This window comes from Cricetulus griseus, chromosome 8 (genome assembly GCF_003668045.3).
Source record: "Cricetulus griseus strain 17A/GY chromosome 8, alternate assembly CriGri-PICRH-1.0, whole genome shotgun sequence".
Taxonomy (NCBI): Eukaryota; Metazoa; Chordata; class Mammalia; order Rodentia; family Cricetidae; genus Cricetulus; species Cricetulus griseus.
In genome coordinates this window covers 94932796-94956772 of record NC_048601.1, presented here as the reverse complement: position 1 = coordinate 94956772, position 23977 = coordinate 94932796, and the positions used below count along the sequence as shown (strand labels likewise).

Genomic DNA, 23977 nt, shown 5'->3' with positions numbered 1-23977 from the left:
GGAGCTTCTGCAGGGAAGGGGACATGGTCCTTCCCATCCCCAAGTCACCATGAGTCACAGTTCATGCCTGGGTAGACAGCACTCTCATGCACAGCACCTCACAAGTTTGCACTCTGCTTGTCACGTGTGGTGGCATGAGACTGCAACCTGTACGACGTTGGTCTTTATCACCTGAGCCAGTGGGAGGTTTGTCCTACTGGATGCACCCTCACAGCAGTCTGCACAAATGAAAAGCACTGCAGATGATTTTGTCAGCAACAGAGAAACCAGCCCACGTTCCGTGAGCTGAAATACGTATATCCTCCTGTATCTTACAGAGAAAGCCACCCATGAGGCAGTGTCCTCAAATGGGTGTGTGTATCTGTATGTCCGTTTGTCTGTCTCTGTGTGTCTATGTGTGTGTGTGTGTGTCTCTCTCTCTCTATGTAGCTGTATATGTGTATGACCATGTCTCTGTGTGTGTGTCTGTGTGTGTGTATGTGTGTGTCTGTGTCTCTCTGAGTGAATGTGTGTGTGTGTGTGTGTGTGTGTGTCTCTATGTATCTGTATATGTGTATGTCTGTGTCTCTCTGTGTGTGTGTCTGTCTGCATGTATGTCTGTGTGTGTCTCTGTGTATGTCTATGTGTGTGTCTCTCTGTGTGTCTGTATATGTGTGTATGTGTATGTCTGTGTCTCTCTGAGTGTGTGTGTGTGTGTGTGTGTGTGTCTATGTATCTGTATATGTGTATGTCTGTGTCTCTGTGTGTTTGTGTCTGTCTGTCTGTATGTGTGTCTGTGTGTGTCTCTGTGTATGTCTATGTGTGTGTCTCTCTGAGTATTGTGTGTCTGTGTCTCTGTATGTATGTGTATCTGTATGTGTGTGTATGTGTGTCTGTGTGTGTCTCTCTGTGTGTCTGTATGTGTGTGTATGTGTATCTGTGTGTGTTTGTGTTGAAATTGTGCCCTCAACAGGCTAAGGAAAATAAGAGGAAAACGGGTCTTCCTGCTTCCTGAGTTACTGTCCTTGCTCAGAAAGGCGGGCTATTCATTTTGTTTCAAGCAAGGGTTTGTGGAATGAATCTACTTGATGAAGTAGGGATTCTTTCCCTATCTGCAGATCTCTGTTTTCCAAGTACATCTGGCTCATGCCAGTTACACAGATGCCTCATTAGGCGAGGGATGCTGGAGAAAGTGTTTGCAGAAGATTCTATGTTGTCAGGGTTCCATCTGCCCCAATTTCTCTCTTAGTGTCTTACACTTAATTATTTCCTTCATGAACACACACAGAAACACGAAAACAAACAAACAAAACCCCCAAAGAACAGTGTGCCAAAGGACAAGAGGGTAGAGGGAGTGGTAAAGACAGGATCCTAGTGTTGTGGGGTCTGCAGTTTAGAGTGACATAGCCCCACCTCTGTATATGTGTTCCTTGTGTGCAGCTGCGTGCGCACGTGCACGCGCACGTGTGCGTGCGTGTGTGTGTGTGTGTGTGTGTGTGTGTGTGTGTGTGTGTGTGTAAGACAGAGAGAAAGCCCTATTGTTGTTCCTTAAGTGTCACCCCCTTTTAAAGACCCCCTCATCACCAAGTAGGCTAAAGTGTTTGGCTGGCCAGTGAGCCCCAGAGATCTGCCCGTTTCCACCACCCCAGCCCAGGGAATACAAGCGTCTGCCACCATTCCAGACTTATTTTACTTCCTTTTTCTGGGGACAGGAGCCAGGGCTTCAACACTGTATCAACTAAGTGATCTCTCCATCCCTAGAATATCTTTCTAACTGTCCCAATCTTAGCACGGTGGGCAGTGTACATGTGCCCCCCTCCTCTGACATGTGTCCCTCTTACCCCAGACACTACAGGCTCTGGCCCAGCTGTCACAAGTCCAAAGGTACTCTTTTCTTTTTCCAGGAACAATGCATTTTACTGTCACATAGGCATTCCTACATTAAGTAGTCTGAATGAATTAAAGGGTGAATTGTCAATTTTAAATAATTTTTATTACTTAAATGTATTCTTAGGCAAATGCACATATTTATAGGATGTATTCGGTGTTTCCACACCCTTCTATTACCCCCTCCTCCTCTCTACAGGTCTCTTTCCTACTTTGTTTTGTTCCGTTTGTTTTGTTTTGTTGTTTTGTGACTATAGTTTTATCTAGGACTATCTGTGTGACCACTGGCTTTAAACCATATTGGAACCCACAGGACTCACAGTTTGATACACAAGTGACAAATGAAAGAAATGACTGTCCCTTCCCCAGAGTACATCCATTGCCTATATTCAGCAGGAGTGTGGGGTTAACCCTTCCCCACAACACTAGAATTGTTTCAAGGCAGTAATGTTCTCTGAGCTTGAGTTTGCTCCTCCCTAGCACTTGGTGATGGAATTGACAGAGACTCCATTCTCTTTGTCTGGTTGCGACCCTCCTTGGCTGTGCTGCTCTTACCAGGCTGAGGACCAGTGAGATGTAAGAGGAGGAAAAGGTGGAGTGTGGTCTGGTTTGCACGAGACTGGCACTGTGCCATTCCAAGGTCTAGGAAAGCTACTCTGGCTTCAGAAGGAGCAGAGATGTCATCTCTCCAGGGCTTTGCTGTGACTATGCCTGTCTCTTCACTGGCTAAGTCTCTGCATAGCCAGCCACCTTTCTACTGGGTTGGCCTGGGCTGGCTCTTAATGGATGTCCTGAAACAGAAGCCAGCTACAAGGTACCTCTGCTGCCTCCCCAGGCTCTGGTCCTTCTCCTTCTGCCCCAGCTCTGCCCTACTAGGCCACAGTGACTGCCAATTGGTCCCTTCCCTTCTGGCCCTGCAATGCATTGTCTTTAGAAGGTGGCTGTGTTTTCCAGAGACCATCTACAGGGCTCGTTACTCACTGCACCTTGTGAGCACACCTCAGATCAGGTGAGGCTGCATAGAGTCACTCCCTCTGCCACTGAAGACCCAGAAAATTACAAGCCCTGAAGCCTGGCCTGTGCTTTCCTCCTCTTCCTCCCTCCCTCACTCTGTGTCCTCATGGGCAATGGAAATGCCCTATGGAGATGGGCATATGAGATGCCAACACAACTGGAGTCAGTGTTGGGGGCTACGCTGAGCCTTTGATTTCATAGATGGAAATGAAACTTGAAAACTTGAAACTTGAAAATAGACAGACAGGTTCAGGTTTTGGACGAAGCCTTAAACTCCCTCTGACTGGCTCTGTGCCTCCCTAAGCTGCCCTGGATGGGAAAGTCACCTTGGCACTGATATGCATGTCTAAGACTGCACAGTAGGCTGGAATCTCTGGCAAGCTATACCACATGCAGTAGGGAATCAGTGCAGGCTGCAAAGCCCAAGGGAAGGTCCCCTGGGGGACAGGGAGGAAGTGTGAAGAGGATAATGATCCTTGGTGAGGTTCATAAATTCCTTCAGTCTGACACTAAGTCCACCATCATCAGGACAGGGAGGAGAAAGTAGGAAAGCTGTACAGTGGGAAATTACCAATACGGAGTCAGGTAGAAGTATAAGGGTATTTAATAGGGAAAAGCCTTACTTACAGAGCGACCTAGCCAGCCGCGTGGCAGCCACGCCTACTTAGGGGCTGGCTACAAAGCTGCACCATCAGAAGGCCCCTCCAGGACGCAGCCAGCTCTCAGAGACTCCCAAGTCCTCTGACTGGGCTGTGAAATGAGTCATGAGTGGCAGTAGGGTTGGGACTGGTGAGCTCCGAGTCCTCCCAGTAAGCTTTACCTCCACAATCTTCTCTCCATCCCCAGGCCCCGAGACTGGTGCAGCCCCGTCCTCCCAAAGCATCTTCCCCTCCGTGCCTATGTCTGACTCCCAACCATTCCTGTAATTCCCAACCATTTCAGCTCTCTCTGTTCTCAGCTGAGTATACACACGGATTTTCCTTTTCCGTGTCTTCAGCTTCCTGAGTTGGATCACTACCTCTCCAGGAACAAAGAGCAGGCTGGGGTGACAGTGGCCTCCTGAGTGGACTCCACCGTTGCCATTGAGAGAGTCAAAACTATAAAGACAATCTGGAGGGACTTCTTAATACTTTGAGTCTGTTTCTGTACCAGAGAGGATCCTGGGGTACCGATTCCCAGCTCCTGGCTTGTAATAGTTGGGCAGCATCTTCTCTAGATGTGTTCTTAAAAAAAAAAAAAAAAAAAAAAAAAAAAAAAAACACAGTGGAGGCCAGGTGAGGTGGGATGCACCTGTCATCCCAGCCCTTGAGGGATGGAGGCAGGAGGGTCACTAGTGTAAGACCAGTCTGAACTATATAGCTAAGCCCTACCGCAGAAGTAAAACAACTGAAAAAAAGGCTTTTTCACCCTTTCTACAAAGATCATCTCTCTCTGACTCTGGACTAGAAATGGCTGTGTGTTAGAATATTGGGCACTTCTGATTGGACTTGCATTTCCATCTCTGTCCTTTCTAGGATGGATTCATTTTGCTTTATAGCCACCCGTGAAGGTGAGATGGTTTAAGGCTGAGACACACATGTAGTCTGGGGACATATCCTCCTTCCTCCTCTGTGGTAGAGGAGTACCTGTGGCCACACAGGTCCCCACCTCCTGTTGTCTAAGGCTGAGCCTCCTTCCTTCCTCTCTCCTCTGGCCTGTCTGCATGAACGTGACACAGTGTGAACTGGTTTCCTCTGGTGTCCTTTGTAAAGTCATAGTGATAATGACAGTCTACCTGGCTAGGGACATGGGTCAGTCAGGAAAAGGGACCTGAGTTCAATCCTCAGAATCCACATAGAAAAAAAATCTGAGTGTAGCTGGGCATGATGGTGAACACCTTTAAACCCAGCATTTAAGGCAGAGGCAGGTGAGTCTTTGTGAGCTGGAGGCCAGCCTGGTCCACATAGTGAGTTCAGGCCAGCCAGGGCTGACTAGTGAGACCCTGTCTCAAAAAAAGTAAAACAAAACAAAAACAGCCAAGCCTAGTGGAATGTGCTTAGAATCCCAGGGAGGTGGAGATACAAAGGTCCCTGGGGATTACTGGCCAACTAGCCCAGCCTACTTGTGTGACCTCCAGGCCAATGAGAGACCCTGTCTCAAAAAGCCAGGTGAACAGCATCTAAAGAACATGTGAGGTTCTCCTCTGGTGTCCACACACATCACACAGCATATGCGCATAGTACCTGCACACACACTCACACACACACTCACACACACACACACACACACACACACACACTCACACACACTCACACACACACAGAGACACATGTGCACACACACTCACACTCACACACACTCACACACACACTCACACACACTCACACACACTCACACACACACACAGACATACACAGACACACATGTGCACACACTCACACACTCACACTCACACATATACTCACACACTCACACTCACACACACAGACATACACAGACACACATGTGTACACACATACTCACACACACACACATTCACACAGACACACATGTGCACACACACACTCACACACTCACACACTCACACACACACACACAGACATACACAGACACACATGTGCACACACTCACACACTCACACTCACACATACACTCACACACACTCACACTCACACACACAGACATACACAGACACACATGTGTACACACATACTCACACACACACATTCACACAGACACACATGTGCACACACTCACACTCACACACGCTCACACACACACTCACACTCACACACACACACTCACACTCACACTCACACACACACACACACAGACATACACAGACACACATGTGCACACACATATCTACAGCTGTATAGCAGTTCAATTCAAAAGCACTCGTTAGCAGAGAAAGGACTTTGTAATATGCATCAGATATTATCAAGAAAATGTAGGAAATTGAATGAGATAATTAAAATCCAATGATTACCCAGTTAAGGAGAATAAACAAAGTACTCCTTGGGCCCAGGGATCAAATTTATACAAAAGCTAATTTTGCACAATCAGCCTGTGTTTGCCTGAGCTTTGGTTTACCGTGTCAGGCTTTACTGTGGATGTCAGACACTTCTGAGCCCGTGGCGGGGCAGGGGGGGGCTGAGCTGAACAAACGTTTAGAGATGAAAGCAGACACGCTGGCCTAAGATGCCACTTGTCCCTGGCCAATCCCAGGGCAGGCAGCCCCCCCTGCAGCCCCTGCAGCCCCCTGCAGCCCCTGCCCCTGCAGCCCCCCCGCAGCCCCCTGCAGCCCCCCCGCAGCCCCCCTGCAGCCCCCCGCAGCCCCCCGCAGCCCCCCGCAGCCCCTGCAGCCCCCGCAGCCCCCTGCAGCCCCGCAGCCCCTGCAGCCCCCTGCAGCCCCCTGCAGCCCCCTGCAACCTCATCTCACCAGCGTCAGCTTCTGCTCACCACGCTCTGATTTTCCTTCCCACAGAGGAGATTTGGAAGAGCCACATCGCCCATTGGTGGTCACCAGATGGCACGAGGCTTGCCTATGCCACCATCAACGACTCTCGGGTTCCCCTTATGGAGCTGCCAACCTACACAGGCTCTGTCTACCCCACTGTGAAGCCTTACCACTATCCTAAGGTAGGCAGAGAGTGAGTGGGTCAATCAAACCCAAGTCATTCATGAGCTCGTTCCACCACTGGTTCCAAGTGTAGAGGTCCCATAATCAGACGTCTTTGCCAGCAGCACTGTAAACACTCATGTGGCATTAAAGTCCCATTTTTGTTGAGGTGAATTTGTTGGCATGTTTACTTTATTTTAAATAATTGAATGATCGACTGTTTGTCTAAGTTCCTCATAAGCAAAATTAATACATCGCCCCCACTCAGTGACTCCAGGTGACAAAAAGCCTGCACTCTGGCTCCTTATAGGAGGCAGCTTCTAGAAGGTTAGAAGTATTCTCTCTGTCCTGGGTTCCTGGGCTGTGCAGAGGCTATGTTGTCCATAGTCATGGGTCTGAGAGCTTGTGTTACCCAGTATTCATATGGTGGGGCCCTTGAGAGGTGATCAGGCCATGGGTGACAAGCCCTTGTGATTGAGGTTAGTGTCATATGAAGCTAGCTTTGGTGGGCTCCAGACCAGTGAGAGATGCTGTCTGAAGAAAAGAAAGTGGATAGTATCTAAGGATGCACAACACCCAGTGTGGTCCTCTGGCCTCCAAACACATGCAAACACACATATATGGGCACACACATGTGTGTACACACACTGATCTGTCCTCAACGTAAGTTATGGTCTTCAGTATCAAGTTCCACAGTGCCCAGATACGAGTCTTCCAGGTAAGATGTTGCAAAGCCAAGGGCAGCTCCCGATATGAGCCTTCCAGGTAAGATGCTGCAAAGCCAAGGGGGCTCCAGATATGAGTCTTCCAGGTAAGATGCTGCAAAGCCAAGGGGGCTCCAGGCGTTACTGCCACTCACTCACGCTGCTCCCTCACAGCTCTGCCCCCCTCACTTCGCAGGCCGGCAGTGAAAACCCCAGCATCTCCCTCCATGTCATCGGCTTGAGTGGACCAACCCACGACCTGGAGATGATACCACCCGATGACCCTCGAATGAGGTTGGTTTCTTGAGCCATTGGGTTAGGAACAGATCCAAAGGGAAGCCATTAATGTAGCATTTCTAGAATGTACTCTCTTGTAGAACTGGCTAGTATCCAAGCACTTTGTTCTTCCAGCCTTCTTTGCTGATGTGTGGTTTATTTTCCTAGGGAGGATGGATGGGAACACCAGGCAGTATACACTTTTATTCCTTCCTTACCTTATATCGTGGCAGATGATCTGCCCCATGGGAGGGAGGGTCCTCTGGAAAAGCGTGTCAGGTCAGGCCCTGTCTCAGCAGGGTCATTCACACAGCAGACAGATGACATCCTCTGGATGACCTGGTGCAAGAACATCCTGGAAGCAGAGTTCAGTGAGCAGCATCCCAATTTCAGGATTTTAGACGACCTCTAGCTGGGCAGCTCCTGTAATTGCCTGATGTGCCCTACTCTAAGAAGGCCAGACCTCCCCAGTGGGTGGCAGCCATGTGCTTCAAAGGGCATGTGGAAAATCGTGTTGGCCCGTCATTACCAACATCTATTTTGTATAGACTTTCTGGTTAAATCAGAAAAATGGGCTCCATCTAAGTGGCATGATTTGAATGTCAGCTTTGCTCTGGAGACTGATACCATCTAGAGTCCAGGTCTGTAGTCAACATTCCTCTCTGATGAGAACAGTGTGAGAGCAGGGGTAGGGGGAGTACAGTATCCCAGAACCCCCACATCTAAGACTCTGCATATCTACTAACGGGGCCGTTTGAGCTGAGAGCACCCGATCTGGAGACTCGGGGGTGCCCGGGTCAATTTTTGCCTTATAGCTAGCCTGGGTCTTCATGTTTCAGTCACTTACAAATCTCCTCATTATTGGAAATTTCTGGCAGCTTCTTGAAGGGCAAGTGCTTGGCCCAGCTGCTCTCACTGCCCTGGGGAGGGTTCTCCACCACATGCTCGCCCTCCATTCTCCTCTCCCTGACATGCCATCCCTCTTTCCCCTAATGTAGTTGTCTTCACTCCCATGGAGAGTCACCAAGTAGGGACACTCATTCGACATCAGTGGACTGGGGCAGAAGGGAAGATGGTGGAACCCAGGGGAATTGTGCAGGGCCCGGGACACCTGGGGAAGGGATGAAGACATTGCTCTTCAGAGAGGGCCTTGGCATTCCTCCCCTGCAGAATTCCACTGAGCATCTTCAACCCCTTTCTTCAGTGGAACCTGATGTCATGGTGCCCCTGGGAGGACACAGGGCAAGACCAGGCTTGGAATGCCAGTGCTCTGTAAAGGGCTAGCCTCTTCTTCCTTTCTCTTCTTGCCCTACACTGGTCTTATCCCTTACCAGACAAGATTAGGGTGCCACACACACACACACACACACACACACACACACACACACACACTGACTTCTCATAAACCTGAGCTCACACAGCTTCCTAGGACAGGACTCTGGAGGCCCATCACTGGGCAGTCCCCACTTTGTGTGTACTGGTTGAGGAAGACTAGTCAATTTGGACGATAATAATTTTGCTGAGATAAAACATCTCAGGTTATTGTGTCTGCATCTCTCCTGAAGATCCCTCTATGTCATCATTTCCTTCTCAGCCAATCCCTGCCAAGCCTCCAGGGGCCTGGTCCAGCCAACATGCTGAATTAATATGGAAAATCACCTGGAAAATTTCAGCCATCTGTTTGAGTTAATTGGGAGTCTCATTTAGTCAATTTGGTGATGCTGTTTCCACAGGCTTGATTAGCTTCAAGGACAATGAAAAATTAGCTGCAGTCAAGACTTGAAGTCTGAAGGCTTCTGTTTGCTCTAATTTCTTAAGCTAAGTGCAACAACACGCTTCACAAGCAACACAAATCTGTAACATGCAGGTGCCCTCCACCTACTCATTCTCTTGTCACACTTCCTCAAGATTTTCTTTTTTCTTTTATTTGCTTTTATTTCACGCATATGAGTGTTTTTTGCCTGCACAGACATATGTGCGCAGGCATGCAGTGCCTGCAGAAGCCAGAAGAGGGAGTCAGATCCCCTGAGTTTGGAGTTACAGGTGGTCGCAAACTACCATGTGGGTGCTGGAAACCAAACTGAGGTCCTCTCCAAGCTCAGCAGGCACTCTTAGCCTCTCTCTAGCCCTGCTAGAGGTTTCTCTAAGCAACACACAGATGTATCACAATGCAGTCTCAGTGTGAGCACACAGTATTTGCCTGGCATCCAACCTGGCACTAAGAATTTAGTAGTGAGTGAGCATGGAGCCTACAGTGTGGAGGGCGAAACAGACATCAGGCAAAGCCTTATAAACATGAAAACACCTGTGGGCCTGAGAAGAATCGTGAAGGTGTATGGAAGAAGAGGCCACTTGCCTGGAGGTGGCCATGTCACAGGCTAGACCAGAATTTATCAGCCTTGACACAAACAAAATCTTGGTTTGTCTTGCTGTGGGGCTGCTCTGTGCATCAAAGTGTCCTGGGTCTGCCCTGATCCCTCTCTCTCCACCACAGCCATGGTGGAAGAGGTCTGCTGGCATCAGCAAAGCTCCAAACAGAGAGGTCCTGGTATAACATGAGGTTCCCTGCCAACCGACTGGATTCAATCCCACAGTCTCTTCCAGCCTCTCTCGCTTTCCTCTGTAAAATGGAAGGTGCCCATCACAGATGTGTGCAGTCTCACGAGTAGCTGTGGAAACTCTAGAAGGTGATGCAGAGAGCACAGCCCTGCCCCATGCAGTCGTCAGTCTTCTGGCTGGGAGTATTCCCTGCAGGCCACATCTCTCCCCTCAAAGCCCCTGCTTGTCAAACCAGTTCGTGTTCACATAGCTAGCTGGCCGCCTAGCATCACCACTGGGCATTGGCAATTAACTGGTCAAATTATGATTCCCAGATGAGGCAGAGGACTTGAGCTGAAGATTTAATTTAACTCCAGAGTTAACAGAGGATGCAAGAAACTGTACAAACGGGACCAGGTGCCATTTGAGAGGGTGAATATCAAGAAGCAATTTGGCAGACATGTGGCATTGAACTTTCTGGGTTTCTACTCGTCCGGGAGGCAGAGTCCAGAAGATCCCTTTGCACCAATAGGGTTGAAAGTTGCCCAGTCAGTCAAAAGCAATCAACACAGGAAGGGACTCTCCTCATAATTTTGCACGATCTCATTGGACTCTGCAGGAGGGCTGGAGAGTCACCAACCATTTCTAACTGTCATCTGAAACTGGACAGTCTGTAGTAAGCTGAAATGCCGGGTCCCTTCCCACACTCAGGCCCGGCAGCTTTCCGGCCGTCTTCCCATCCAGTGCAGGCTTCTCCAAGTTCACCTTGAAGCACTGACTGACTGTCCTTGACTGCAGCAGGGATCTGCTCCTCCCTACACTCTTTCCTTTGCCTAGCGGCATCACCCTCAGGGCCTGTCACTCCTGATTCCCTACCCACTGCTTCCAAACAGTAGCTAGAGTGACATTTAAGCCACAGCAGGTCATGGGGCCTCTGTTCAGGGTATCTGCAGCTTCCCTCCTAAAAGAGAAAAAGGACAGCTCCTGTAACAGCCTAAACACTCAGTCACTCAAACCTTCTACTTGACAAATCACTGTAACACCCCACAATGTCTGTCATGCCACTAGGATCTTCTGTGCCCTGAGAGCCCTTTATGAGAGCTCAAGGTTAGCTCTGGGGGTCCAGCTTGTTTGTGTTGACTTGTTCCAGTTTCTGCCCCACCTGCAATGTAGAGTGGGTGAAGCAGGGAGGTACACACATGCACACTTGGGTACACACACATGCACACACTAACACAAATATGTCTGCACTACCATTTTGCAACAGGGAATGGTCTGTTATTTCAGTTCAGGACACATTTGCTGAGTGAGTTAATTCAAATATCAGAACCAAAGTTATTATTTTCATGGAATTTTGAGGTAGATTTCTTCATTTGTGCTGTTTTTTTCCTGAGGATGGAGACTAATGTTTTAGAATTAGACATTGGTGACAGCTTCCATCAAGAAAAAGTGAAATGGGGTGGGGGGATGGACAGGTAGCTAGTGGTTAAGAGTGCTTGCTGCTCTTCCAGAGGACCAAGAGTTTGGTTCTAAGCACACCTGTTGGGTGGCTCACAACTACCTGTGACCCCAGTTCCAGGGGACTCTGTCACCCTCTCCTGGACTCCATAGGCATCTCCACATATGTGACATACACATGCAGAGATGCAAAAATTAAAAGTAAAACGTGATACTTTAAAATTATAAAGTGAAATTAGATTCTTGCCTTGTGCAAGGTGTAAAGGGGACTTTTAAAATGCCTCGGGGGAGGGGACTGGAGCGGTGAGATGGGCCTGTGGATAAAGACGCTTGTGGTGAAGCCTAAAGACCCAAGTTTGATCCAGAACCAACTCACAAAGCCTGTCTTCTGACCTCCACATGTGTGCTGTGGTCCTCATGCACACATGTATAAGTTAAAGAAATTTTAATGCCCTTGAAAATGTAGGAGAAAGTAACCAGGAATCCTGGAAATGCAGGTTTTACAGTCAGCAGCAGGCACAAGGCAGAGAAAGACACCATGTCAGTTTCCCAGCACATGGCTGTTCTTTGCTTCCGTGCAGCCTGGCTTCTCCGGGATACTGTGTTATGCTGGCCCTGTGAATTCTGCCATGTGGCTCCCATGCACTCATTTTTCTATGTGCTGTGTGCTGTGTTAGGCCCTTGTGCAAGGAAGATTCTTCATGGGACTGCACAGTCCCAAAGGCTGTGACTGCACCCTTCTGTGGGCTGTGAAAAGGCAGAGTGGGAGCCACTTGTAAGAGCAAGGGAAGACCATGCTGAAGTGTTGGGAGCACCTCGAAGATGCCTCGGGAACCTGCCTTCAGCAGAGGCATCTTGGGAAACTCCTGTCAAGAACTGAGAATGGCCCCGTGGCATGCAATTCATACAAGCACTCCATACACATAAAGTTAAATAAATAAATCTTGTTGACATTATTAAGTTTTTAAAACATGGAAAGACATGTGGATCTGGATATAGATAGAAATAAGGCTATTTATTTATAGAGATGGGGTATGTTAAAGATAAAGTGTGGATACAGATCCCTGTTTTTCCCCAAAGCTGTGTAGATTGTGAGTGCACATGAATGTGCATCCAGCACGCAGCCTGGATACACTCCCAGACTGTACGCAGGACTTGGTGTGCAACTATGTTTCCTGGGCAGCTGACACTGTCAAGCCTTCTCTGCCGCCAGCTCCTCCTCCACACACAGTATCCACTGTACAGCCTGTCCCAACACACCTGTGAAACTCAGCCTTCCTCCTTTCCAGTTTAGACACAGTGCCACACTGTGGTGGGTCCTGGCTACTCTAGGTGGGAAGCTCTTGCTGGTGATGGGCGTGATACGGTCATTCCAGGCTGGGAAGTGAGAAACCTTTGTCCTGTAGATTCACTGCAAATGATTTCACAGAGTCGCTGCCAACAACTGGATTAGGTGTTGTCACTATTTAAAATGCCTAGCTCACAGAATTGGCAATCAGAGTCTCAGAAGATGCATCTCCAGGGGAGAATCAGGGCAAGTCTGGCACTCACTGCCGTGACTCAGTGATTCAGTGTCACGGGCACCCAGAGTGCTCTGAGGATGTCGTCGTCGTCGTCGTCGTCGTCGGGAGACAGTAGTGAATGATGAGCTCTTTGGCAGGCTGTGAACAGAGGAGACATCAGCACAAAGCGACATTGACATCTGAGTGTGCCGGCAGCATTCTGGACAAGGTTTTTCCAGGCTGTGTGGCAGGCTGTTGTAGTCGGTTGATGTGAACACAGGGGACTGAAGTGATAGCCAGTCTTCTCCCCTGAGCCACAGCTAGCAAACCAGCACACAGGTTTGAAGGTATCTGCAAGAGAACAGGACTTGACAGAATCTGGCCAGCAGTGTATTTTTAAACATGTCTGCATGCACTGAGGCCTGGGAGAAGGGCTGAGCGCCTGCTGTCTGCCAACAAGTCAGTGTTTTCTTCCATCCCCTACCTCCTTCCTATCTCAAGGACCATGATGCTCCTAGGTCTCCCAAAGGTTCCTCACTTCCCTTACATTTCCCCCATGACTTACAGAAACCAAAAGCAAGGCCCAAAGAGGGTAGATGATTGCTACAAGCACCCTAATCCATTACAGGGCCAGGCCTGGGTCTCTAAAGCCAGAGCCCCTTGCGACCTGAGCTCCTACCTGACTCTCAGGTCCCTCTGGAGCAGAACTCCCTGTTCCCTTAAAGCCTCTCAGATTCTCGTGGTCAGGAGACATAATTCACATGCTTACTGTAGGCCTCGTGTCCTGCTCAATGCCACCAGCGGGGCCACTGGGGAGGTTTGTGAAGTGGAAAGCAGGCTTGTTCAAGGACTCCCCTGTGAGCAGGTCTCATCATCTGTCACCAGGAAATAGCTGCAGCACTTTGTCTTCTGAGCTGAGGAAGGACCAAGAGTTCACTGACTGTCCCATTCCCGGGAAGTCTCTATCCTTGCTATGATGAGCCCTGCCAAAGATCTACCCAACAAAGCCATGTCTTCCTCCTCTCAGGACCCTATGCCTGGTGGAGTGATCCTAGGAGTCCACAGCCTCAGAAGAAGAAGGTGGCTGTAATCTGAGGGGAAAAGTCCCCACAGGCCATCTGAGAGATCTGCTGTCTCAGTGCCTTATAAACATAGTCACACTGGAGTCCTCAACTGGAGTCCTCACGCCAGAGATGCCAACAAAACAGTGTGTGACCATCTCATAAAAGCAGCTCAGGGAGCCTAAGAGATGAGTCGATGATTAAGAGAACTTGCTTTACTTCTAGAGGACACAAGTTCAATTCCCAGCACCTGCTTGGCAACTCACAACCATCCTTAATTCTGATACTCTATCCTGGCCTCTGTGGCACTGTATGCTCATGGTGTACATACTACATGCAGGCAAAAAACCCCATACACATAAAATAAGGAGATTTTAAGTGAAAGAAAGTCCCTTGTATAGAGAGATTAATTCAAACTTGGGACTCAGTGAGCAAGTGACATCAGAAACAAGAAAGGTTTCCTCTCAGGCCGAGGACTTGCAGAGGACCACAGCATCATAAAGAAGCTGGGTGAGCAGGGGAAAGGCCCATGGGCTTGAGGAGGTCTGCAAATGCCCAGTCACTGGGTGAGCAGGCCCTGCTTTTCCGTGCATGCTGGGGCTGTGATAAGCAGGAGTGTAGGCCCTTTATTGAACAGAGGGTCTTGACACCCAGCATGCCCTCAAATGACAACAATAATATTCCCATTAAATGCCTGATACATATTGATGGCAGTAGATAGGTTGATATGGAGCCTATATGGATAGATATGTGATGGATAGATAGATAGATAGATAGATAGATAGATAGATAGATAGATAGATAGATGAGCAGTAGATAGATTGGCAAATCAGAAGCATGGCAGATGCATGGATTAGATTAGATTAGATTAATGGACAGTAGAAGATGGGTGCGATGGGTTGGATTGGATGAGTTAATAAATGTATTGGGTGACTGAATAGATGGATTGGATTGGAAGGATTGGAATAGATGGGTGGACAGATGGATGACTCGATGGATGGATGGATGGATGGATGGATGGATGGATGGATGGATGGATGGGTGAAAGATGGATTGAAGTAAGGGATAGATGGACAGGTTAATTAAACAAGTGTATTGGATGAGTTAGCAAGTGGATGGATGAATGAATGTGTGGGTAGAAATATGGATGGAATGTAGATGACAATAAATGAATAATGGATGGATGGATGGATGGATGGATGGATGGATGGATGGACAGTATGATAAGCAAACATACAGGTTTTGACTACATTAAACTAGAATACAGAGATGGCTTCTGTAAAAATGACTGTCACTCCTCTACAATGGATGCCTCCACTGCTGCATCAGAAACTGCTAAATGGAGAACCCCCAGTTGCCAAGGTGTATTCTCTGAACCTGCTCTTCACACACCCTGACAGCCAGCCCTGCTGTATATCTAGCCCCTCTGGTAGAGAAAAAAGAGAGGCATGCTCAGTGGAAAAGAAATTATGGAGAGGGTCCGAATGCATCACTTCTCTGTTGTCTGCAGTGCCCTTGGCTTGCATACATCTTAATAATTGCACGATGACTCTGAGGAAGACCCAGACAGGAGCATGGGCAGGCAGCTCATTGTGCTTAGTGTCATGGCAGCTTGCTCAGAGCTGCCCTCTGCTAAAGCACATCCCTTTAAAAATAAATTCCCTCCCACAGTGTGTTCTCTTCCAGCTTGATCCATGAAATAAACACTGTTTTAAAAGATGCCAGAGTTAATTGCAAGCTCTCTGTGTCATGGGACTTTGTTCCCTTTACCCTTTATTGCCACTGGCTGTCAGAGCCTGTGCCAGAATCAGAAATACCAAAAAGTGACATGGCACATTAATCTCTGTGAGAGAAACAATACCCATTCATATTTTATGGAAAACAAGTGGGCTAATCAAACATTCACCAGCAAGCACCTCTGTGCTCTGTTCTGAGGGCAGCTTCTTAGCCAAACTGCAATTCCCCTCCCCATATGCTCCCAAGCAGAGCTGACCTCCCTCCGTATCAGTCCCTGAGCCGAGGATAAAGGCCCGCTCATCCAGCCTACATCCCACCTGTGAGCCAGGGCCTGCACATCAATGCCTGCATCTATTTAAGTAGAACCCCACTGTCCATGGCATCTGCCTGAGTACTCTGAGTAACTGTGAGTGGGTAGCATCCTTTAGACAAGAGAGACCGCCAGAAACCTTTCCAGCTTGGGTCCAGCAGAGTGATTCCTGCAAAGAAAGGAGGTGAAAACAAGAACTGTTTTGCCATCAGTGAGGTAATGACATAAGAATACATTCTCAACATTCACAAGTTCACCCATGAAGCTAGCTTCAAGAAGCATCCAGGACTGGAGAGATGGCTCAGCAGTTAAGAGCACTAGCTGCTCTCCCAGAGGACCCAGGTTCCATTCCCAGCACCCACATGGTGGCTCACACTGGCTGTAACTCCAGTTCCAGGGGAACTAATACCTTCTTTTGGCCCCTGCAGGCACCAGGCAAAACTCTCATACACATAAAATAATAAAAGTGTGGAAATCTGGAAACTTGTCTGAAGGAAATGGAAACTCCAGATATAAGTGTTGACAATAGGTTCAACAAAGATGTCTAAGCCAAAGGAACAAGAAACATCTCATACTGTGTTCATGTGCATTTGTTCAGAAAATTTAATGAGATGAGAGCTGAGCAGACAAGCTATATCTCTTCCGTGCCAGGTCCAGCCCTGGCTTCCTAGAAGGGTTATACTGCCCATCTTGCTTGCCTTCTCCCTTAACTGTTTCTTAATTTCTTTTCATCCCACAGCGCCGCATCTGTCTACCAAAGCATCTACTCATTCAGAGGACATTGGTTAGGGGCAAGGCTGAAAATGAGACCTATAGTTTGATGAAAATCCCATATATTTATATAATGTACTTTGTTCATGTCTATCCACCACGTCTCCCTCCAATTTCCACTCGTGCCCCCATACAGTCACCCCACCAATTACATGTCATTTCTAATAAGCCCTGAATCTGCTTTGTGTTGCCCACAGGTGCAAGCATATGTTGCTATCCCCTGGGGTATGGGCTACCTATTTACCAACAGTCATATCCCCAAAGTTACTCCCTCCCAGCCTTCAATGGTTCGTCGTTTATCTGCCAAGGATGAGGCTGCGGAGCTATCTCCCCTAGTTGGAATGCTGGATGCCTTGATCCTGTGCAGGCAAGCACAGCCGCTGTGAGTTGATGTTTGCAACAGACTCATCATGCCCAGAAGTCAGCATTCTATAGCTTGCCTCACCAGTCAGCGCTCATGTTCTTTCTTCCCCTCTTCTGCCATGTTCCCCGAGCCCTGAATCACTTTTTGGTGACTGTTCTACAAGTCCCACTGACAAGTTGGTTTCCAGAAGAGAAGGTCGTATTCATCCCTATCTCTCCATTTACAGTGCTTCAAATACAAATCAGGAATAGGAAGTTTAGAATAGGCCACTGCATTTGGCTACTAGTGCAGGACATTTTTATATAGTCAAAAAGGTGCAGAGAGAATGTGCCAACGATTCAAACAGGCATGGGTCCCTCGTTTGTGGGAAGGCCGCCGTGAGAGAGACAATTCTCCCAGAGCCTTCATTCTCTCCCCTTCATCCCCCACGTGAGTAGTGTTGCTAGCAGTAAGAGGTGGTTACGTGTGGCTTCCCACCCACTCCTGGCTGTCTGTGCACAAATATATCAATGAGGTCATTAGCACATGTTCATCCCCAGGGCTCTTCAAGCTGCTGACCTCCATTTGTTGTGTTTGTATGTATGTGTATGGCAGTGAGTACATGCATGTACATGTGTGTGCACTCATGTATGTGAGTGCATCGGAGGATTATCCATGTATGTTAACAGGTGTGTGTGTGTGTGTGTGTGTGTGTGTGTGTGTGTGTGTGTGTGCGCGCGTGTGGGAGAAATATGTGATGGTGAGTGAAAGTATGTACATGTGTGTGCACAAGTATGTGGGAGTAAGTGGGTGTGTACACACGTGTGTGGAGGTGAATGCATGCATGTGTGCACATGTGTGTGAAGGCCAGTCAACATCATGTATTATTTTCAATTACTTGCTACCAGGACAGAGGACAAGGGAGGATACAGACCCTATAAACACTGTGCCCAGACGCACTGGGCCTGCAGGCTGGGGAGCAGATGGCATGAACAGAAATGGCCTTGTTCTAGAAATCTCAGAACCCTGCAGGTTAAAATCATGAGAGCTGGGTGTCTAGAAATGCCTCCTGTTTGAATGTAGATGTGACATATTCCTTACCTACAAGGCCTTCACAGGTCCCCTGGGACTGTGTGGGGTGGCTCCAGGGCCCCTCTCATCTCTACCCAGTCAGTCAGACCTTCTGTTTGGAGGCTGTGTGCTCGACCTGTTTATCAAATCAGTGACTGAAAACTGATCAGCAAGTAGATTTGGAGAATGAGCAACAGTCAGCCATTAAGTTTCCTGATTAGCAGAGGCCTTGCTTCAAGTACCCATTTATTCAGGCCTTTCTGTGGCACATAAGCTAAGTATAGCAAGACCTGCTTCCAGTTCACCAGGAGTGCCTGGTGAGTCTGCCACTGTTGCCTGTGATAAAAGATCCTGTAAGAACAGGAAGTGCTCATCCTCAACAGCAGATCTCATTATAGAGGACGGGCAGGTGACTAAACCTGTTAGCTGGCTTCTAGAACATTCTAGGAAGTCTCCTGAGGATACCTAATTGGGGCATTTACTTTCTTGACATTTCCTTCTTCCTTTTTCATGTAAAGTGGGGCACCCCAGCTTTGGAGAGTCCTGAGTGACAGAATCAGTCAGCGTAAGCCTCCCACCCTCCCAATATTAACACCAGGCTACTTTGAGCCTGGTGGTATTTTCAGGTTTGGGTAAAATTCAGCATGTGACATCAAACCAAGTTCACCAAAGCCCAGGGCCAGAGCCAGTGTCCCTAATCCCTGGGTATTTTTCCTTAAAGACTGAAGAAAAAGAACCCTCAGTAGCCCAACCTCAGAGCCTCTGAAGCCTAGCCCGCTGAGGATCCCCTGCACGGCCCCTCACCCAAGCCCCTCCTCCTTGCCCTCAGCACACACCCCCACCTCTATACTAGGTCCTTCTTCACCCGCTCATGCCCAGTGCGGCATCTCTTGTAGACTTGTGCCTTTGGTGCGCCTGGGGAATGAAACTGAAGTCAGTAGAGTCCCAGAGAGCATTGCCACCCCCCTCCAAACTGCCAGAGCAGCCCCAGTGTCCCCAGATTCAGTTTCGGAGCCCAGATGCTGGGGCAGGGTTAACCGACCGCCCTAACACTCAGTTTTCCATAAGCTGCTTTCTTAGATCCACGTGAGTTCTTGGAGGACCGAATTTCAGAACCCCACATCTACACTGGCTGCTCTGTCCAGAAGTGGAGTGACCAGATTCTGGTGTCCACTGCCCCTGCTCACACTCTTGGTTTATTTCCAGGGAGTATTACATCACCATGGTGAAATGGGCCACCAGCACCAAGGTCGCTGTGACCTGGCTGAACCGGGCCCAGAATGTGTCTATCCTGACCCTCTGTGATGCCACCACGGGTGTCTGCACTAAGGTACGGGGACAGAGGAGGGGGTGAAGGAATGAATGGCCATAGCGTGGAAGATGGTGTCCAGTCGCTTGGAACCCCTCAGGCTGGAGAAATGTGAAGCCCAGCTTAGCTCCTTCACTGATGCTATGTCCAGCCTTTGGTTTGGTGCCACCTGGTGGATAAGTCAGATATTGCTACAAAATCCCTGGGCAGAGCCCAACAGCTGCAGTCCCACTCAGGGGCCCTCGCAGGCAAGGGTCTGTTTCCCTTTACACTGGCCGCTGCTGTGCTGGGAACACTACTCTCCTCGTTCTCTGTTTCTCAAAAGAGGATGGGACTGGCCCAGAGCCTGACCCAGCTACAACAAGTGCTCAGTCCAAGCACACCCCTCCCCCCATCATCACCCCAGAGTCAGGCAGGGCAGGTCCAGGCAGACCAGCAGTATGTCTAGGAACAGAAGGCAGCCCAGGGTACCCTTACCTCCTGGCCAGGGCAGCATTCTCTCCCCTCTGCTCTGTAAGCCAGCCCTCAACAATGCTGAGCCACAGGACTAAGAAAGTCACCTCCCAATGAATTTAAAAGACCAAGTGACACTCCAGGCCAATCTTCCAACAAGAGTTTTGACCCTAAGTTTCTATTTTTCTAACAACATAACAACCACCAGGCCTGGGCAGGTTCGCTTAGACCTATGGGCTCTACCAGGCAGCTCTCAGCACACTGCTGGGGACAGGGGTGTCTCTAAGAGGTCACAGTGACCTCTAACACCTCCTTGGGTTGATATTTCCTCTGGGTTATTCTGATGGGCTTGCTGAAGAGGAAGGTGAGGCAGGAAGGGCTCAGGGCTGGACATCTGTGCTGAAATGCAAATCTTTGTTCCTGCCTGATATGCCACAATGCCACGGGCAGTGCAGGGTGAACACCAGGCTGGTGGCACCTCTGGTGAGAGCAGCTGATCAGAGCATCATCTGGTGCTCGGGCATGTTTCTATGTCTTTGCACATAGCTCTGTAGAGCAATTTTCATACATGCTTTGACCCTTTTAAACTGGTTTTGTTCCCCGTGATTGTTTCTTGGAACTGTGAGCTGAAATTTAGATTCACAGTGTCCACGAGCACACACACACACACACACACACACACCAGTTCCAAACAGAGCAGCACCTGAGGCTTGCCCCTAATGGGACACACTGACCAGTAGTTATGGCCAAGTAGACACACCAGGTAGTATGGCTGAGAATCACCAGGCTGCCCAGTGGTGGTCACCAAGTGTTAGAAATGCCACCAACTTCCACAGGGCTGCTCACCACTGTGGCTTGGTTGTTAAGGGCAGTGGCATTTTTCTTGCCTGAGGACACTGGTGCTGGGATGTGAGCCACAGTATGGGACAAAGAGAAGAACAAGGGTAACCTGTATACTGAGAGGCCCCACTGGCCGTTCTGTGCAAGCACAGTTGCCATGTAGGTGAAATGAAATCACTGTCTGTACAGTGTGTGCAAACAAGCTAAAGTGCCTTTCTAACTCTTCAATTCCATTTCAGAAACACGAAGATGAGAGTGAAGCTTGGCTCCACAGACAGGTAACTCCACATGCCAGTCCCCATGCTCCCATCGCCCTGACCCCTAGCCCAGTGGTTCTCAACCTTCCTGATGCTCTGGCCCCTTAATACAGTCCTTCCTGTCATGCTGACCCCCAACCATTATTTTCATTGCTACTCTATAAGTGCAATTTTGCTAGTATGAATTGTAATTATCTATGTTTTCCATTGCTCTTAGATTACACCTGTGAAAAGGTCATTCGACAGCCTCTCCCCAAGGGGTTGTGACCCACAGGTTGAGAAGCACTAGCCCTCACAGGGGTGGGTACTATGGCTTTCATATATGGGAGTCACGTGAGGATCCCCGTCCATTCAGGATCATCCAAGTGTGTGTGCTGTTGGGATTGGGGCAGTGTGTACACAGCCATCTCTTCTTCATCCTCCTGAGATGCTTGCCAGACAGTGCTGTGGGAGCCAAGTTCCCTAGGTGGTAGTTTGGAAGTCACTGCCCCTCAGGACAATGATGGGAAAGATCTCAGCTCCTACTCAGATGATGTAGTTGGTGAATTCAAAACAGTGAGCCCAGAAGATCGCCCAGATGTGGTCTGTAATGGCAAGCGATGACAATGTGGTTGGTACTCCCTTCTATCTCAGGCATGGTGTTTTATAGCTGTGACCTCTCTCAGTGAAAAGTTTCCTCAGGAACTTGACCCTAGAACCATCCCGGATTATTTTCCCCTCCACAACTCAGAAAGGCATCTGAGAGCAGGCTCTGGAGGCTGGAGGTTGAAAGAGATTGAAGGTTCGGGGTGTGGCTCAATGGTAAAGCACTTAGCAACGTACCTGAGACTCTTGGTCCAGCACCGAGCATTGAAACACAGAAAGCAATCAGGGGGGACTGGAGAGGCAGCTCAGTGGGTAAGATTCATACTGCCCTTGGTGAGAAGGGAAGTTCATATCACAGCCTCAATGCCAAGTAGCTCAAAACTGCCAGTAACTCCAGCTCAGGTGGCCATGTCTCAAGGCCCTCTTCTGACCTCCGGGGGCCTCCACACTCATGTGCACATATTCATACACAAATACACATGATTTTTAATTAAAATAGATCCTTAAAATAAGAGATATCAGGAGACGCCTAAGCAAATCCCCCTGTCATACTTTTTTTTTGACACAATATACCCAGAGAGTGACCCGAGCACTAGTATGTCTGTCTAGATTCTCTTGTCCCATTCCACACTCTTGCGTGAGAAAGAACAGAGTTCAGAGAACTTACTTCTCTTTTATTCCATTTGAGGCAATAAAATTACCTTCAAATCCGGTTACAAAAATCAAAACAGATTTAAATCCAAAAAAAAACAAAAAAAAAACAAAAAAACAAAAAAACAAAAAACAAAAAAAACATTGCAGAGAGGGCTCCGGGCATAGCCCAGTGGAAGAGCTCTTGCTTAACATGTCCAAAGTCCCGGGCTCCATTCACAACAAAGAATATAAAAGGATTATGACTAAGAAGCACAGGTATGTTTTTCAATGACATGGAGATTCTATGTGTTGAAAATACAATTATCAACAATGGCTCCTGTGTTGGTTACTTTCCTGTTGCTGTGATAAAACACAAGGACTAAAAACAACTTACGAATGAGAGTTTATTTTGACTTATGGTTACAGAGGGACAGGGTCCATCATGGTAGGAGCCATGACAGGGAGAGGGAGATATGTGGCAAGCACAGGAAGCTGGGAGTTCACATCTTCAACCACAAACACAAAGCAGAGAAAGCAACCGGAAGTGGGGTGAGCCTATGAACTTCAAAGCCTTCCCCTAGTGATCTACTTCCCTGGCTGCACCACCTCTCCACACACCACCTCCAGCTGAGGACCACGTGTTCAAACACTACACAGGACATTTCTCATCCAAAGCTCCACAGCACCCAGGAGTACTCTGGGACCGAGATGACCACACATCTTTTGTCACTTAGCAGAGTAAGAGCCTCACAAATGCAGTTACTTCTGAACGTATCTTTTCTCAACTCAATGCCAATCTTATCCAAAAGAGAAGTGGTTCGGTGGAGTCACTTTATTTCCCTCTTTCCAAGTTTGGGTGCCAAGTCCAAACCAAGAGTTTAGCAAGAGAGATGCAAAAGGCACTGTGAGGTACGAGGGTGCCCCAGAGTTCTTCATCCCACCTGGACCATCAGCATCTAAAGCATTATTTGTATGCTCATCTTATACCAGAAAAGTGTCAGATAAGAAAGAAAGAATCAATGAGGTGTTAATCCCAGCCCGGCAGAAGCAGGCAGATCTCTGTGAGTTCGAGGCCAGCCTGGTCTCCAGAGCGAGTGCCAGGATAGGCTCCAAAGCTACACAGAGAAACCCTGTCTCGAAAAACCAAAAAAAAAAGGGGGGGAGAGGAAGGAAGAAGTAATCACTTTTTGTTTTTTAAATTATTTCATTTATTTTACATACCAACCACAGTTTCCCTCCCTCCTCTCCTCCCCTGTTCCCTACTCCCACCTTCTTCCCTCCCCCCATCCACTCCTCCTCTGTCTCCATTCAGAAAGGATAAGGCCTCCCATGGGAGTCAACAGAGCATGGCATATCAAATTGAGGCAGGAACAAGCTCCTCCTGCCTCATCAAGGCTGAAAAAAGGCATCCCACCATAGGGAATAGGTTCCAGCGATCAGGACATGTCCTGGTCCCATTGCTAGGGGCCCCACAAACAGACCAAGCTACACAACTGTCACCCAGACGCAAAAGGCCTATGCTGGCCCTCTAGCTGTCTGTCCAGAGTCCCTGAGCTCCCATAAGCTCAGGTCAGCTGTCCCTGTGGGTTTCCCTGTCATGATCTTGACACCCCCTGCCCCCACTCATATAAAATTGCTTCCCCCTCTC

General features: G+C 48.5%; 1 protein-coding gene across 1 annotated transcript in view; it reads left to right on the top strand.

The window, feature by feature from the left end:
* Dpp6 (dipeptidyl peptidase like 6) overlaps positions 1-23977 on the top strand; it is a 652844-nt gene that overhangs the window by 558724 nt on the left and 70143 nt on the right. The window contains exons 9-12 of the mRNA XM_035448706.1: positions 6347-6501; positions 7382-7479; positions 19459-19582; positions 21094-21132. Of these exons, the coding sequence (XP_035304597.1) occupies positions 6347-6501; positions 7382-7479; positions 19459-19582; positions 21094-21132 (416 nt within the window). The remainder of the gene's footprint in view (positions 1-6346; positions 6502-7381; positions 7480-19458; positions 19583-21093; positions 21133-23977) is intronic.